The sequence below is a fragment of the Pogona vitticeps genome, chromosome 6 (genome assembly GCF_051106095.1).
Source record: "Pogona vitticeps strain Pit_001003342236 chromosome 6, PviZW2.1, whole genome shotgun sequence".
Lineage (NCBI taxonomy): Eukaryota > Metazoa > Chordata > Lepidosauria > Squamata > Agamidae > Pogona > Pogona vitticeps.
This window is the reverse complement of record NC_135788.1, coordinates 115933980-115950041: the sequence shown is the minus strand read 5'-3', so window position 1 is coordinate 115950041 and position 16062 is coordinate 115933980. Positions and strand designations below refer to the sequence as shown.

At 42.5% G+C, this 16062-nt stretch overlaps 1 protein-coding gene across 1 annotated transcript; it reads right to left on the bottom strand.

The window, feature by feature from the left end:
- Positions 1-2698: 2698 nt before the first annotated feature.
- On the bottom strand, positions 2699-15839 carry LOC110087676 (vomeronasal type-2 receptor 26-like). Its single transcript, XM_078378445.1, has 9 exons — positions 15773-15839; positions 13044-13168; positions 10725-11016; positions 9179-9991; positions 8482-8483; positions 8264-8291; positions 7078-7284; positions 5968-6094; positions 2699-4354 (listed from the first exon to the last, which is right to left on the bottom strand). The coding sequence occupies exons 3-9, from the start codon at positions 10884-10886 to the stop codon at positions 3447-3449; spliced, it is 2247 nt and encodes a 748-aa protein (XP_078234571.1). The 5' UTR covers positions 10887-11016; positions 13044-13168; positions 15773-15839; the 3' UTR covers positions 2699-3446.
- Between the last annotated feature and the right edge of the window lie 223 nt (positions 15840-16062).

Sequence of the window (16062 nt, the reverse complement as noted above, 5' to 3'; positions counted from 1 at the left end):
GATACACAGAGTAGAATTCATTTTGCAATCTGTCTGAGGCAGGAGCAGTAATATCAGGAGTCTCAATGACGAGAAGTAACCTTTCATGCAGAAGGCAAATCTGTTTTCCTTCAACACAAAATCTTTCTTTCTTTTTCCAACCATTATCAACCAGCCTTATCTTGGTTAGAACTTCTTGATCGCCATGGCTCTGGAGACCCCTTTCCAGCCTCTCAATGGAAAGGTAAAAATGGGCACTTTATGAATGACACGGTTCTCGTTGCTTCACAAACCTCACCTCCTAATCTAACCACTTCAGGGGTTATTTCATACATGTGTAATTTTTTTTTCTGAAAAAAAAAAATCAAGATGAGCTGTGGTGGTGATGAGACCAGATAACTCTAATCTTGGATAATTACAGGTTAAAATGTTACGTTCCCCATATTCAGCAAAACATCAGGTGCAGGAGGGTTGTGAAGTCAACAGGGACCCGATCCAGTCAAAGAGCAACACTTTCAATGCCGATGGGATTTTAGAGTTGGTTTCTTTCATACGTAGCCTTTATTTTTTTTAACGTACAGACCACCTGTTGAGCAAAGTTTTCTGGGCTGTGTGTAAGTAAATGAAAAATGCGAAAAACAATATCCCTATCAAATTGCAACCATAGCTGTTAACTTTGTTTCTTTTAATACGATAAGCCACCTTGGATCCTTTAGGAGAAAAGTGGCATATTGTTGTTGTTTAGTCATTTAGTCGTGTCCGACTCTTCGTGACCCCATGGACCAGAGCATGCCAGGCCCTCCTATCTTCCACTGCCTCCCGGAGCTGAGTCAAATTCATGTTGGTCGCTTCGGTGACCCTGTCCAACCATCTCATCCTCTGTTGTCTTCTTCTCCTCTTGCCTTCACACTTTCCCAACATCAAGGTCTTTTCCAGGGAGTCTTCTCTTCTCATGATATGGCCAAAGGATTGGAGCCTCAGCTTCAGGATCTGTCCTTCCAGTGAGCACTCAGGGTTGATTTCCTTTAGAATGGATAGGTTTGTTCTCCTTGCAGTCCAGGGGCCAGGTAGGTGGGGCTTGTCAGCCATGGAAGGCAGCCCATCCAGGAGAAGGAAAACTCCGATTTCAAACCTCCACTGCCTTGTGGCTATATCCATTCATGGAAAAGACTTCAGGAGTTAACCTAGAGGCAAAATCCGGAGCTGGAGTCCCGAAGGCAGTTCTTGTCGTTCTGCCAACTCCTGCGACGTTGCCGGAACCAGTCGTATTGGCTCTTGCCTTTCCATTGGACCATTTCAGCAACATGGAGAGGGGGGATCTGCTGCTTGGGTAACAGCCTATCCTCCATATTTCTTTACCCAGGCTTCATGCTCTGGAGGGGACACTCCTCAATTCAGAGCATGTCACCATAGTCTTTCGAGACTGAAGGATGCCTATGAGTGAGTCCAGGGGACTCTCAAGAACCTCCTCCAGCACCACAATTTTTTTAAATAAATAAAACAAGCCCAAAATAAAAACATAGCAAGCGGTGAAAGCGATGCAACTTTTCCTAAAGCTAAAGCCAAAGCAAATGCATGGGATTCGTTCACCCGTAAGACTGTCTTCTTCCACACTCATTTTCTAAATCTGAAAATGGTCCTACAGAACTCTCCTTGAGTCTAGGACATGTCTAGAGTGGACATTTCATGGACAAAGCCATTGTGTTCCTATATTTGCAGTCTGATTTCATTGTTTCGAGTGCATGATAGAACTTATTGCTAGAGATGAGCACGAACTGCCTGTTCGGTGGCTTGTGCGAATTCGTTGATCACTGCAACATGTGTTCAGCAGGTTGGTGCCCCGCCCCCTTCAGCGGGCACCCATTCAAAGGTAGCATCCTGGCTTCCCTGCGCTGCCACCTCTGGGCGCTGCCTCTGAGCGGGCGCACACTGGCAGGGATGGGCCACTGAAACGGCACACACCTGTTGTGATGGTCGACAAAGTAGTACAAACTACCAAACCAGTGGTCGGTGCCCATCTCGACTTATCACCTATCTGGCAAATTGTCTTTTACTAGGAAAAAAGAGGGAGAATCATTACAAGGCAGAATCAGCTGTTTGTCTCCTTCAGCACTGTTAGGAGTTTGAAACTGGTTAGCTTAAGCTTGTCTGTATCAAGGAATGTATGTTAAGATAAAGGTAAAGGTTCCCCTTGACATTTAGTCCAGTCGTGTCCGACTCTAGGGCACGGTGTTCATCCCCTTTTCCACATGGTAGAGCCAGCATTTGTCCATAGAAAGTTTCCGTGGTAACGTGGCCAGTGTGACTATACATGGAATGCTGTTATCTTCCCACAGAGGAGGTACCTGTTTATCTAAAGTACTCGCATTTACATGCTTTCGAACTGCTAGGTTGGCAGGAGCTGGGACAAGCGACGGGAGCTGATACTGCTGCGTGGATTCTATCTTACGACTGCTGGTCTTCTGACCCTGCAGCACAGAGGCTTCTGCAGTTTAACCCGTAGTGCCACCATGTTCCTTAGGATTAGTCCATGATAATTAACATCTCATTTTTAGCTGCTAGTCACTGTTTGAATTAAATTAAATTAAATTGATTTAAATTAGGTCTTAAAAGGATTATTTAGCATTTATTTATTTATTTTATTTACTGTATTTGTACCCCTCCTATCTAGTCGAACAACCACTCTAGGCGGCTATGATTTCAAGTCATATTAAATAAATCATATGTCCAAGTATTTATATACTGTAGTTTTAACTTTCCATTCATTTGGTTTAATTAATTGTTAGTTTTTAATATTGCATGCTATGGTTTCCACTAAGGGGAGAAAGATGGGATAAAATACAAATCAAATAAGCTGATGAATCAACTTTGAATAAATACATTTCAGAGAAAAAATACAAACAGAAACAGATCTGTTGTGTGTGTGTGTGTGTGTGTGTGTGTGTGTGTGTGTGAGAGAGAGAGAGAGAGAGAGAGAGATTGAGAGAGAGGGAGAGAGATTAGTTTTAGAGTGAGAATAGACACTGGAAATATTTTGTGCAATTAGCATAAACCATAAGGACAAATGCGTTTGGTTTCTCAGTCTCCTGCTGGAAGTACAGTAAGAGCTTCAGGATCCTTGAGAGGCTATCTTGATGTACTGAGACTTCCTGCCTCAACCGTTAACTCACTTCAGAATGACCTTTCAACGCATCCTTTCCCTCTGCCCCCCCGTCAAAAGCAAATGTCATCTATATAACCCTCCACTGTGCTTCAAATTTCTTATTTCCTTGGGAACCAGCCATATGGAGGTCCATTTAATGTATTTCTTCTCGCTATCCTCACATAAAATTGATTATATTAATCAAAAAGATTTGCATGCCATCAAGTTAATTCTCACACATGACCTCGCTTTTCAGAGTTCTCTAGGAAGCTACTCTAAGGCTACACATATGGTATACATATGGAGGAAGGACTTATGTGGGGCATTATTTTTGCTTATTACATCTTACAAGCATCTCCTTACTGTTCAGTTCTGGCTTTAAAATAATGATATAAATTTTGGGAGAAAAGATGCACCCAAGTAATCCTGCGCTGGAGGCCAAGATGGAGAAGATCTCCACAACCACCGTGTCTTTCCCTTTAGTGCTCAGGTAGGTTGGTACAAAAGATACCCACACGCTGCAGAACACCAGCATACTGAAAGTGATGAATTTGGCTTCATTGAACGTGTCGGGCAACTTACGAGCAAAGAAAGCTACGCTGAAGCTAACAAGAGCCAGGAATCCCATATACCCTAGAATATAGTAAAACATGTTGACCGATCCTGCCTTGCATTCCAGCACTATTTCTTCGGGCAGAGAGTGCATGTCCAAATGAGGCAATGAAGGATAGGCGCATAGCTGAAGCAGGCAAAGCCCTGCCTGAATCGAAGAGCAGCAGAGAACGATGGAATTTGCAAAACCTCGGCATAAATACTTCCTCATCCTGGATCCTGGTTTGGTGGCTGTGAACGCCAGGACCACTGTGAGGGTTTTAGCCAGCACGGAAGAGACGGCCACGGAGAAGATGATGCCAAAGGCTGTTTGTCGCAGATGGCAGGTGAGTGTCTGTGGCTGTCCAATGAAGAGTAAGGAGGAGAGGATACAGAGGAGGAGGGAGAGGAGCAGACAGTAGGTGAGGTCTTGGTTGTTGGCCTTGACAATGGGAGTGTTCTTGTGCGTTATTAGGACTCCGAGCACAAAAGCCGTGATCGCAGCAAGAGCCAGAGCAGAAGCAGCCAAAACGATGCCCAACGGTTCATCATAGGAGAGGAAGTTGAGCTCCTTGGCCAGGCATTCATTTCTCCCTTGACTAGGATATCGATCTTCTGGGCAGTTGAAGCAATTATCTGTATCTTTAGGTATAGATATCAGGCTTTAGTATATTACACGCTACATTATACCACATGCTCAGACTATTAGGAAAATGACTTAATACATGGATATAGAGGGGGATATTTTAACTGAAGTATTGAAAGACAAAGAAATTGCTGAGGCTAGAAAAAAGTTTGAATCTTTGTGTAACTGGATGAGAGATGAGAACATGAATGGGTTAAAATTATGAGAAAGGAAATATAACATATAATTTTAGATTTTAATGACTTAGGTAAAAAAATGATACGTTAAGCGTCAAGTCATCTTAGTAAGAAAACATATCGACAAGTGTAATAATGATATATACTGTTCCCTATCAAATTCTGTATTTTTATTTATCCCAATAAAAGGTAAAGGTAAAGGTTCCCCTTGACAAATTTTTGGTCCAGTCATTTCCGACTCTAGGGGACAGTGCTCATCCCATTTTCAAGTCGTAGAGCCAGCTCTTGTCCAAAGACAGTTTTCCATTGCCACGTGGCCAGTGTGACTAGGGAACGCTGTTTTACCTTCCCACCGAGGTGGTACGTATTTAGCTATTCGCATTTGCATACTTTCGAACTGCTAGGTTGGCGAGGAGCTGGGACAAAGCGACGGGAGCTCACTCCGTTGCGTGGATACGATCTTACAACTGCTGGTCTTCTGACCCTGCAGTACAGAGGCTTCTGATCCAAATCCCCTTCCCTATAATCTTTCTTTATCTAATGGGAAATGAATAAAAAAAATAAAATAAAAAGTCAAAGGAGTAGATTTCTCTAAACTACAACTGAAATAGAGTGAGAAAATAAATTCTGGAGAGAAGCTCCAGTAAAATGGTAAAATGCTGGCAAAAAATCTCAGTTTTAAGCAGAGTTTGATACTGTAACTTGCTCTACAAATTGTAAAATGACCACCATGAGGGGGTTATATATTTGTATGTGTTTGATACTCATTACAATGGGCATAAGCCGGCAGATCAGCATTGACTTGCTTTCCGAGAAACAGCTCTGAAGAGGGAAACCCACCATGGCGTGCAACCCATGATATGGCCGAGGGCCAGAAATGTGAATATATGTTTTATTCTATTTATTTAATATTTTACGCCCAGCTTGAGATACAACCAAAATTCCCTCTAAGTTACCTTTCCTCCGTATCTGCACATCAATTGTTTTCATCTCCTTTGGTTCCCATCCTGATGGGAATATACCATATTTTTCCGTGCATAAGACTATACTTTTGTCTAAAATCTTTAGACTAAAAATCGAGGTTTTTTTTATACACGGAAGTAAGCTGAGGAGAGAACAAAAACAAGTGGAGGGGAAAGCAGGGATCAAAGCGATCCTGCAGTGCTGTGATCCCTTTCCCCCTACACTTGCTAAGCCCCACTTAGATTTCTTAATTTTGGGTTAGAAAATTGGGGGGGGGGGCGGCATCGTATACACTGAGGCATCTTATACACGGAAAAATGTGGTAATTTTATCCTAGCCGCCTAGTGGCCAAACCAGTATTCTGGGTGGCTTACGACATCGTAACATAACATATAATAAAAATAATCTAATAAAAGATGAAACAAAGAATGAACCATGTTATCATGGTTCATTCATACAACACCTTTTACCTTTCTGGTCCGAAAACTTCCCTTCTGGGCATGGAGCACAATCATAACAGCAGAACGGCTTCCCTTCCTTCCTCTTTCGACTGGAACCTGGGTGACACGGATCATTACACAGACTGAAGGGCACAGCCTAGCCATCAAAAGGGAGATAAAGGAAAAAAAAAATAATGTCTGTTTGCAGAAAGCAATGGACAAAGTCTCACAATTGTAATGGCGGGAAAACATGTTCAACTTTTCATCACCGTTTCACCCCATTTTAATGATAGTCGGGTGCATACACAGAGACAGTAGGTCACCTGTCCTTCCCAGAGCCTGCCTATCATGCACCTGCCTATCAGCTGGGTGGAGAAGGCAAGTGTATAGCCAGTGAGTCCTGCTCCTGGGAGGGAAGCTGGCCCCCTGTCTCTGAAGATGGAGGTGAAGGTGCTATCAGGACCAGACAGGGAAGTGATGGGAGCAGTGTGAATGGGGCAGAAAGGTGGTTCCCTCGCCCCAGAATGGACCTGGAAGTTGAACTGTGAACTGGCTCATTTTTCAGTGTGTGTGCGTTGTGACTGTTCACGGTTCATGGTCCATGGGTAGCCATGAACCACAAACCATCTTGAACCACTGGTTTTCCACTTAGTGCCCATCTCTAGTTTCAATCTTGATCATACAATCCTCATCAGAAACAAAAAAGGCTATGGAGCAGACTTAGTTTGAAAGCAAATGAAGGATAATTTAAATGCCTCCTTATATCTGAAATTCAGGGATGTGGTGGCGCTGCAGTTAAACCGTAGAAGCCTCTGTGCTGCAAGGTCAGAAGACCAGCCATCGTAAGATTGAATCCACGTGATGGAGGGAGCTTCTGTCGCTTGTCCCAGCCCTTGCCAACCTAGCACTTCGAAAGCATGTAAATGCGAGTAGATAAATAGGTACCACCTCGGTGTGAAGGTCACGGCGTTTCGTGTCTAGTCGCGCTGGCCACATGACCACGGAAACTGTCTATGGAGAAACGCTGGCTCTATGGCTTGGAAATGGGGATGAGCACTGTGCCCTAGAGTCGGACGCAGCCGGACTAAATGTCAAGGGGAACCTTTACCTTTTATATCTGAAATTTAATTCAGGTACCACCTGGTTAAAACTGCTGTGCCATGTAAGGATTGACTCATTAATGGAGAACATTTTTTCTGGTGATGTTCGGAGATCCAACTTTCCCACTTTTACTCGTTGGAAAGATTTGTTTGCGAAAGTGATCCAGTTGATGACATCAAATCCAGCGGCCAACCCATCATTTACTGCACTGTTATTAAATGAGATGCTTCTCAGAAAAGTGTGGAGCTACAAAGAAAGAAAATCATTCAAATTGTACAAAAATATTGGCAAGATACAGCAAGTCTCACAATCTATCAAAATCCTGGGGGTTTAAATTCTTTTAACTATTTCTCCATCAGACCTGATGGCCAAAATGCTATTGTGGTTTCCTGCTGGTGGTTATGTAACTGACATAAATCTTGGTGGAGAATTGTCAAAAATTCAGAAGTTAGCAATGCCTTAGTTGTTATGTGCAAAGCTACACTCCTTGATAATTTACATTCATGTCTTAAGATTTGCAAATGAGTGTATTAATCTGGTTGGTGTAACTAATGGGATTTGGGATTAATGATTTTCATTTCCTGAAATGAGAAATCCTGTCAATCAACCCAAATTCCCTTGTAGAAGTCTGAGTTTGAAAAATTACATTTATTGTAATGTATCACAATAGTACACACTTTTGGGGTTGAGGAAGATCTATGGTGAAGAGGATGGGCAGGCAGGCAGGCAGGCAGGCAGGTAGGCAGGCGGATGGATGGATGGATGGATGGATGGATGGATGGATGGATGGATGGATGGATGGATGGATGGATGGATGGATGGATAGATAGATAGATAGATAGATAGATAGATAGATAGATAGATAGATAGATAGATAGATAGATAGATAGATAGATAGATAGATAGATAGATAGATAGATAGATAGATAGATAGATAGATAGATAGATAGATAGATAACAAAGGAGTAGGGGCTGTCTAGTTCATTTTAGGTCTAAATTAGCTTGGAATTCAGAATATATTGGAAGCAGTAACTTTTACTATTACAAATAGTAATAGTAGAAGTTGACAGGAACAAAAAATAATAATTACACATTTATTTTTACTAAATGGAGTTTGAGCCAATGATTCTCTTTTCCTGAAGTGAGAAGTCCTAATAACCAATCAAAAAATTCCTAACCTGAAGAAGAGTTTGAAAAATTATATTTAACATAAACGTATCACAGCACGGCACACTTTTGGTATAGGGGAAGGTCTGTGGTATGGATGGATGGATGGATGGATGGATGGATGGATGGATGGATGGATGGATGGATGGATGGACGGACGGACGGATGGACGGATGGACAGACTGATGGATTGACAGATCATGTCTGAGTAATGGCTGTCTGGTTCATTTTGAGTCTAATATAGCTTGGAATTTAGAATGTATCTGAATCAGTAACTTCTAATCTTACAAATTTGTATAACTTAGCATTCAGAGTAAGTGAGCTGCACTGCATGAAACAACTTTATGTTCTGAGGCATGTTTTGGATCAGTATTTTCCCAGAATAGGAGGCGAGTGTATCACTCCATTTATGGTGTTCTGCACTCTTTAGCTTGCCGTTGTTTGTCAAAAACAAAATTATTTATGCTTAGGCTTGCAGCTTCTACGTAGCTGCTTGTAAAAGTTCCAAAAAGTTGAACTATTCAAGGAATGAACCACTCTGCAACAGAAATTTGGGTGTAATGATTAGCATCTTCCCAAAGATGGATGGTTCAAGATACGTGCCACACATGGTGCAGAAGATCTAACAATGGCTGATTATCTAAAAATTTGGAATAATCTAAATACATTCAGAATTAGGAGGAAGGGAAAAAAGGCCAAAGAGAGGGCCAAAGAGAGGCCAGGACATGGGACTTTATTGTAGAAAATCAAGTGGCTTCTATAGTGTTGATGCTCTGGGGATGATTGGTGAATGCCAGAGCCTCATACCTCAGACTCTTCATGTAAAAAATAATGACAATCATAAATAATGACAATCATTTAAAAAAAGAAAAAAATGCTGGAAGAAAGAAGAGAAGGGCAAGACTTCAGTTTTTCTCTCAGGCATTACCAGCAGCTGTTGGGACCGAGCAGAATTCACTCTGTTTTCAAAGACCGTCCCTCTGTATTTCCTTGCAGATGTATACATGGTATGTAAAGCATAGGCCACAGCAAAGACGGCATGGAAGATGATATAGCTTTGGCTGGTCATGCTCATTTCAAAAATGGGCCCAGGAAGGCTCTCCAGCTTCTCCTCTCCAGTGCAGATTTCTTTTCCTTCCTGATCCAGATCTGAATCTGGAAAGACACAACCAAATGCCTGCTCCCAGAAGACCCTGATAAAACCATCAGCTGCATCAGAAGAGGGATTCAGAGTCTCAAGGAAATTCTGGAACCCATCGACGTCATCGGATTGAATAGCAAAAGATAAGGCTCCATGGAAAACCTGTATATCCAAGTATCTATGAAATGTCTCTGAGGAGAAATCCCAATGAGCTGTCATCACCCATACCTTCCTTATAGGTGTCATGGAACTTGATTCTGCCAGATTCAACATCAACTGCATACTTAGCATTGTGCCACTGTTAGCATGGACAACACATGTGTTGACTTGTGTTGTCTGTAGAGACGTGGCCACGTTCATGTAAGGGTCAAACTGTTCAAGGATGTTAATGATGTTACCATGCCGCGGTAATTTTTCGGAAAATGCCGTACAGATATCACTGAGAGAGAACAGGTGTGCCAAAGTCTGTGCAAACTTTCCCCCCTTCTCGTCATCTACTGCAATGAGGCCAACCCAGGTCCAGTGGAAATGCTGAAGAAGTTTGACAATCCCGGCATACTGATATTCTTCCATGGGGGTCGCCTGGTATAAGGAAGAAATTTGCCCCTTCTCACTCACTTCTGGGAGAGATAAAGAATAAGTAATCTAAGAAAGAGAAAAGAAGAGATTGAAGGACACATGGAAGGAATATTTTCAGGTAAGAGAGTAAGCATCTGATATCCACCCAGTCAGTATCATTTTGGACAACAATGCCTACAGAGATTTCTTAATGCCAATTCATGTGTCAAAAAGATTAGATTTGTAGGGATGGGAACCTGGGTTGTGGCACTCATTGTCAAGTTGTACTTAAGTTGCATGGGTGACGACTTGGATTTGACTCAGGTTTTTTTTAAAAATGACTTGGCCATGAATCATGTCTCAGAACTAACCCACTCCTCCTTTTTTGAAGAAGAAGAAAAAAAAAAACCCCTAGTTTTTAATAGGGAGTTGGGACTTGGTACCAAAGACTTTGACTCAGACTTGAGACAGACTCAAAGACGTGAATTTGAATTTCCCACCTTTCCCCCCTGCCTTTTCCTGTTCGTATCTGGAAGCTCAGGCCACAAGTCAAAACAAATTTTTGTGGCCGGAGCTGGTCGTAACTCGAAATGGTTGTATGTCGGGATGTTCATAAGTAGAGGCACCACTGTAGAAGGAAAGGACTGTACAAAAAGGGTATGTTTTTTTTTATTGCCCTTTCTCTGAAAACATGTATCATGTGAAGACAGGCCTTTTTCTCCCATGCAGAAAATAGGAACAAGACTTCAAAACAGCAAATAAAAGAAGAAAAAGAACTTTCACAGGTAAAGAGGAACACTCCAAGCGTGGGTCATCTTACCTGTGGAATCTTATAGAGACCCAAGATTGTAGCTAGATGGAAAGAAATGTCGGAATCATAGCCACCTATGACAGCCACTGGATTTTTATGGATGTCGCAGTTGTAGTTTAAAACTGTCCTCTTCTGACTGAAGAGAATATTCAAGATGTTTTGATAGGTCATCTTGGCATCAAATTGGCTGTCGTAAACACGGAACCCCAAGGTGACATTTGGTAAAATTGTGGGGTCTTGGTTGATCTTCTTCACAGCAAATGCCAAGGCCAAGACATGTTGGTAGTTCTTTGGTATTGTGCTAAAGGGAAAAAAAAAAGACCCACATCTAGACGATGTTAAAAAGACATACTAGATTGTTTCCAGATTCTGCTATTTTTAATAACAGTGAAATTCTGATTCATGTTTTCTCAGATGGAGGTTCCCTTCCACTGCCTCCCAGAGTTTGACCAAATTCCGGGACGCAGTGGAAGACAGGATGGCCTGGTGTGCTCTGGTCCATGGAGTCACGAAGCGTAGGAAACGACTTAATGACTAAACAACAACAACAAGGTTTCCTTCCGTTTGATGGAATTTACTCTCAAATAAATGTACTAAGAATTACAGGTGTTAAGGATGGGATGTCCACTTGTGTAAAAGGTAAAGGTAAAGGTTCCCCTTGACAATTTTTGTCCAGTCGTGTTCGACTCTAGGGGGCGGTGCTCATCCCCGTTTCCAAGCCATAGAGCCAGCGTTTTGTCTGAAGACAATCTTCCGTGGTCACATGGCCAATGCGACTTAGACACGGAACGCTGTTACCTTCCCACCGAAGTGGTCCCTATTTATCTACTTGCATTTGTATGCTTTCAAACCGCTAGGTTGGCGGGAGCTGGGACAAGCGACGGGAGCTCACTCCGTCACGTGGATTCGATCTTACGACTGCTTGGTCTTCTGACCCTGCAGCACAGACGGTTCTGCAGTTTAGCCCGCAGCGCCACCACGTCCCTTGTGTGCTCCACAAAAATGGTGTAGAGGGCTAAGAAAGCCTTGAAAAAGGTTTCGTGCACCATAAAATGCAGCAACAGGAGCAATGGGAATGAAACCGATAGATGCTGTGTTGTTGGAACCAAATAGTGGTTGGATCGTGGCAATAAGGTGGATTCTGAACCTTGGGTCCCCAGATGTTCTCGAACTGCAACTCCCAGAAATCCTGGCCAGCACAACTATTGGTGAAGTCTTTGGGGAGATTTACTCCAAAAACATCCAAGATTGAGAACCACTCTTCTATACTGTATAAACTCCTTTTGGCTCCTACTCTGCCCATCTTACTGTATATATTCCCTATTGAACATCCCAACCTTGCTGGTCTTTGACCGTAAATAAAGTTATCCTATCCTATCGTATTGAACATCCCAGCCGTATTCTGTGATTTGAGAAGATAGGATGTTTTAAAACCATCCAGAACTTTCAGAAACCACAATTGTACATGGAACTATTTTAGAATAGCCTCACAGATTATTTAATTGACACCTTTGTTTTGGTTTCTAATGGGCTTTCACATCCTAAGGATAATATTCTGGCAGGTTGCTGTCAGGATACGTGAAGGATGTTTCTTCAATTTCGTGGCTATTTGCACATTCCATCAGATAGGCAACTCCATCAGATATACAACTTCAAATTATATGCAAATTGTATAGAGTTATTTGAAGAAATTAACTCATATTATTTCCAATACATTTTAAAACAAGTCTTGATCCCTTGCATGTTAATGAGTTGCTTTAAGCTTTACGAATCAGAACAGGACCTTTTTCTGTCTCCACAAAGTCATGTTCTTTTAGTTTGAACTGACACAGTGACAGACCTGTAACAGAGTTTCGACAACACTGAAAATTCAAGATATGGGACTATAAACCAAACCAGGTATATTTTTGACAGACAAAAACAGCTGATACAATTTTTAGCCCAACAAATATTTTTGAATTTTGACCTTACGGCATCATTTCCCCCTAGCTTTTGGAATGTGATGGTTCAGTTTAATCTTGTGAAGAAAAGATGGAATTCTGTAGAGCAACTGTAACACATCAGAGCAGTTTGCCATTTATTTAGAGGTGGGATGTGGAGACACTACCAAGAAATCCTAGAATATTTTTTCATGAGTCTTTCCTTCCACAAAACAAATTTCACTGTGAGAACAAATTTTTCTGCTGCCATTTCAATTCCTTTTTAAAAAAATAATTTTCTGAGTGTTCCACTGTTCATATTATTTATCACTAGTTTCCGATGAAACAATTGCTATGTATTATGCCATTTGAAATAAATACAGCTTAGTAAATGTTTACATTGTCTTACATGACTTCACCGATTGGATTCTGTTCGTCACGTCTATCAAACGACAAAGGTTCAGAAATGGATAGAAGCTGAGAGGTGATTCCACCAATGACGAGGTTACCTGGCTGATCAAAGTGGTACAGCACCTGGGGAAGGTATTTCATGAAACACATAGGAGAAGAGATCTGACAGTCGGTTGGAGGCAGAAACAGCAGTACCAGGAGTTGCAGGGAGAAAAAATACCCTCTCATCCAGAAAGCGAAACCTTCTTCCCATGATACGTAGTACCCTGTACTTATATTAACCATTTTCACAAAGTAGCACCAGATGGCTTGAAACACCCTCATATGAAAAGCTGCAGAGCCCATGGATATGCCAATCAAATGTTTCACACTGAAGAAAAGTGTCCCCTGCTTTAAAGAGTGATACAGGCTCCTCACTTATGGAGCCTCAATTTCTCCATGATAATTATAGGATATTTTGAATCTGCAGTTTTAATGATCAGCTTTCGACCATGGCCGTCAGGGGGTTAAATAATGGCTGCCTTAGATAATTACAGAGTGAGGAGTCGTATTCCCTGAAGTGTTTTAAGACACCAGATGTGGAAGTACCATAAACACTGACACAGTCAAACCAAAGTTGAGCACATTGTTGTGAAGCCAGTTCACCAATGCATGATGTCAATTGACAATATTGTAGTCTAGTAGATGTCCCGATTCCATGGGACAGTCTTGGCCAGCAGGGGTGCAAAGGGCCATAGGCAACTGGAGGCCTGTCTATTGGTGCTTGTAATTTGTCAGTCTCCTTGGTGTCTTCAATTTTGGGAAACATCCTTACTACCTAGATTTTCAAAGTGTTTGGCTCTTCCTGTTGGTACAATGTTCCCTAATTAAGTACAGTATGTGCTTTTGAAAAGTCAGAAAAATGGAGGGCAGTGTGGTTTCTTTGGTGTTGATTTCTCACAACCAAGCAGGGAGTGTGCCTTTTTCCAAAGACCTCTGAAGTTCCCTCACAATGACTTTTGTGGCTGTTGGTCTAGAAATGACCCAGACATGAGTTGTGTGGTTCCTTCTAACAAGACATTTCAGGTGATTTTTTTTTAAAAGCCATTTGTCTTTTTTCAATTGCTCTTTATTGTTTAGGTCAAGCCTGAAGATAATTATATAGCATTTAGGGGGAAGTAGACGAACCAATAATCCAGCATTGGAGACTAAGATGGAGAAGATTTCCACAGCTACCACGTATTTGCCCTTGGTTCTTAGGCAAACTGGAACAAAAGACCCCCACACCCTACAAAACACCAGCATGCTGAAAGTGATAAACCTGGCTTTATTAATAATGCCTGGAAACTTTGGACTAAGGAATACCACACTGGCATTTCAGATACTAGAATAAGAATGAAAAAGCTGAAACAGGATTATGTGAAGAGAGGTGGTGACATAACCAGGAAGGCATACTCTGAATAATTCACAGAGTCTATGTTGATTGAGCCAAGAAGCTTGGCACAGTTCATCGGACTGGGGTCCCTGAAAGTCCAGGTCTGGGGAAACAGGTAGGAAGTATGAATTCCCAATTGGAACCCAGTACTTTTAGGGTGGTAAAGGCAGGGGATGGGGACCAGGCTGTGCAGTATTGGACCTCCCAGAGTCTCCATCGCCACACCTTTTGCTGCTTCTGTGTCTAGCAGTAAAAGTGGGTTGGAATAGGTGGCATGGCTCCTGTCAGGCAGCATGGATACCAAGGCTGGGTTGGTACTGGATCAGCTGGGGGGCTGCATTGCTGGAGCCTCAGGTCCCCAACGCCTTCCATGGCTGAATGAGCTAAGCAGGAAGTGGTGGTTCCACATGACCTCTATTCTCATTTGTAACTTTGCGGAGGTGTAGAAATGGGGTCCCAATGCTCAACCGCCTCTCTGTGCTTCTCCCCTTCATGCAACGTGGTTGGCAATGACCCCATGTCATGCAACTGCTACCCTCTTGTTCCCATCGTTGTGCCCTCCAAAGGTTACACATCAGGCAGTTTTCCTTTCTCCACCTGTGAGGAGCACATCCCCACTGGTTAGGGAAGCTTGCTGTTTCCCAGGATTCCCAGGGCTTTTGCAGTGGGGCCAGACAACCTTCTGGGAGCCCTTGAGGTGACTCACAATACACTTTATATATATATTTTTAATCCAAGCATCCTTTGAGCGTTTGAGCCAAAAAGACACACTTTAAGGACAAGATGGAGGAGAACTCAGAAACAATCACATCTTTTGCCCTGCTATGAATGACATGCTTGCTAGAGACAACCAATGCAGAATTCGGGTGTGTGTGTGTCCCTACCACTTTATTCATTCTATGCGTGGTGTGCAAAAAGGAACAAACCAGGCTAAAGGTCATGTCACCCACCCTGGTGTCACAGCCCAATATCAAAGGACCAGTGTGCTTTTTTTATCATCATCAATGGAAAACTCAGCAGTGGCCAGAGGATTGGAAAAGATCAGTCTACATCCCAGTCCCAAAGAAGGGCAAAGTTATGCTCAAAATCCTCCACGGCATGCTTCAGCAGTATGTGGACCGAGAACTCCCAGAAGGATAAGCTGGATTTTGAAGGGGCAGAGGAACTTGAGACCAAATTGCTAACTGTTAGCTCTTTTTCATAGTTTTGAGTCAGCCAGTCTCTCTCTCTGTCTCTCTCTCTGTCTCTCTCTCTCTCTCTCACACACACACACACCCATTTCCTCCCTCCCTCCATTTTCTACAATTACATACATTTAAATAAGCTTGATGAGTTCCTCGGTCTCTCACACCTTTCTTCCCTCCTCCCTTGCTTGCTTGTTTGCAGTCATTTCCGGAGGAAGCAATCATTCAGAAGCCCCAGATTGATTGATTGATTGTCTGGGGCTAATCCACAGCTGCAACCAATCAAGGAGCTTATCTCTCGATCTCTCAACTAACAGAGGATTTACAAGTGCCTGCTGCAACCAGGAAGTAACAGGGAGAGGTGGCTTACAATTTGAGTTTTGGCTGCAGAGGTTGGGAGGGAGGGGTGTAGCACTCTG

What these genes read in the sequence shown, in the direction of transcription:
- LOC110087676 (XM_078378445.1), bottom strand. Translation starts at nt 10,886, where the DNA reads ATGACCTATCAAAACATCTTGAATATTCTCTTCAGTCAGAAGAGGACA. An exon ending in GGCACAGCAGTTTTAACCAG is followed by an intron (nt 6,095 to 7,077) that starts GTGGTACCTGAA and finishes TTTGATGGCTAG; the next exon opens with GCTGTGCCCTTCAGTCTGTG. An exon ending in GAAGTTTTCGGACCAGAAAG is followed by an intron (nt 4,355 to 5,967) that starts GTAAAAGGTGTT and finishes CTATACCTAAAG; the next exon opens with ATACAGATAATTGCTTCAAC.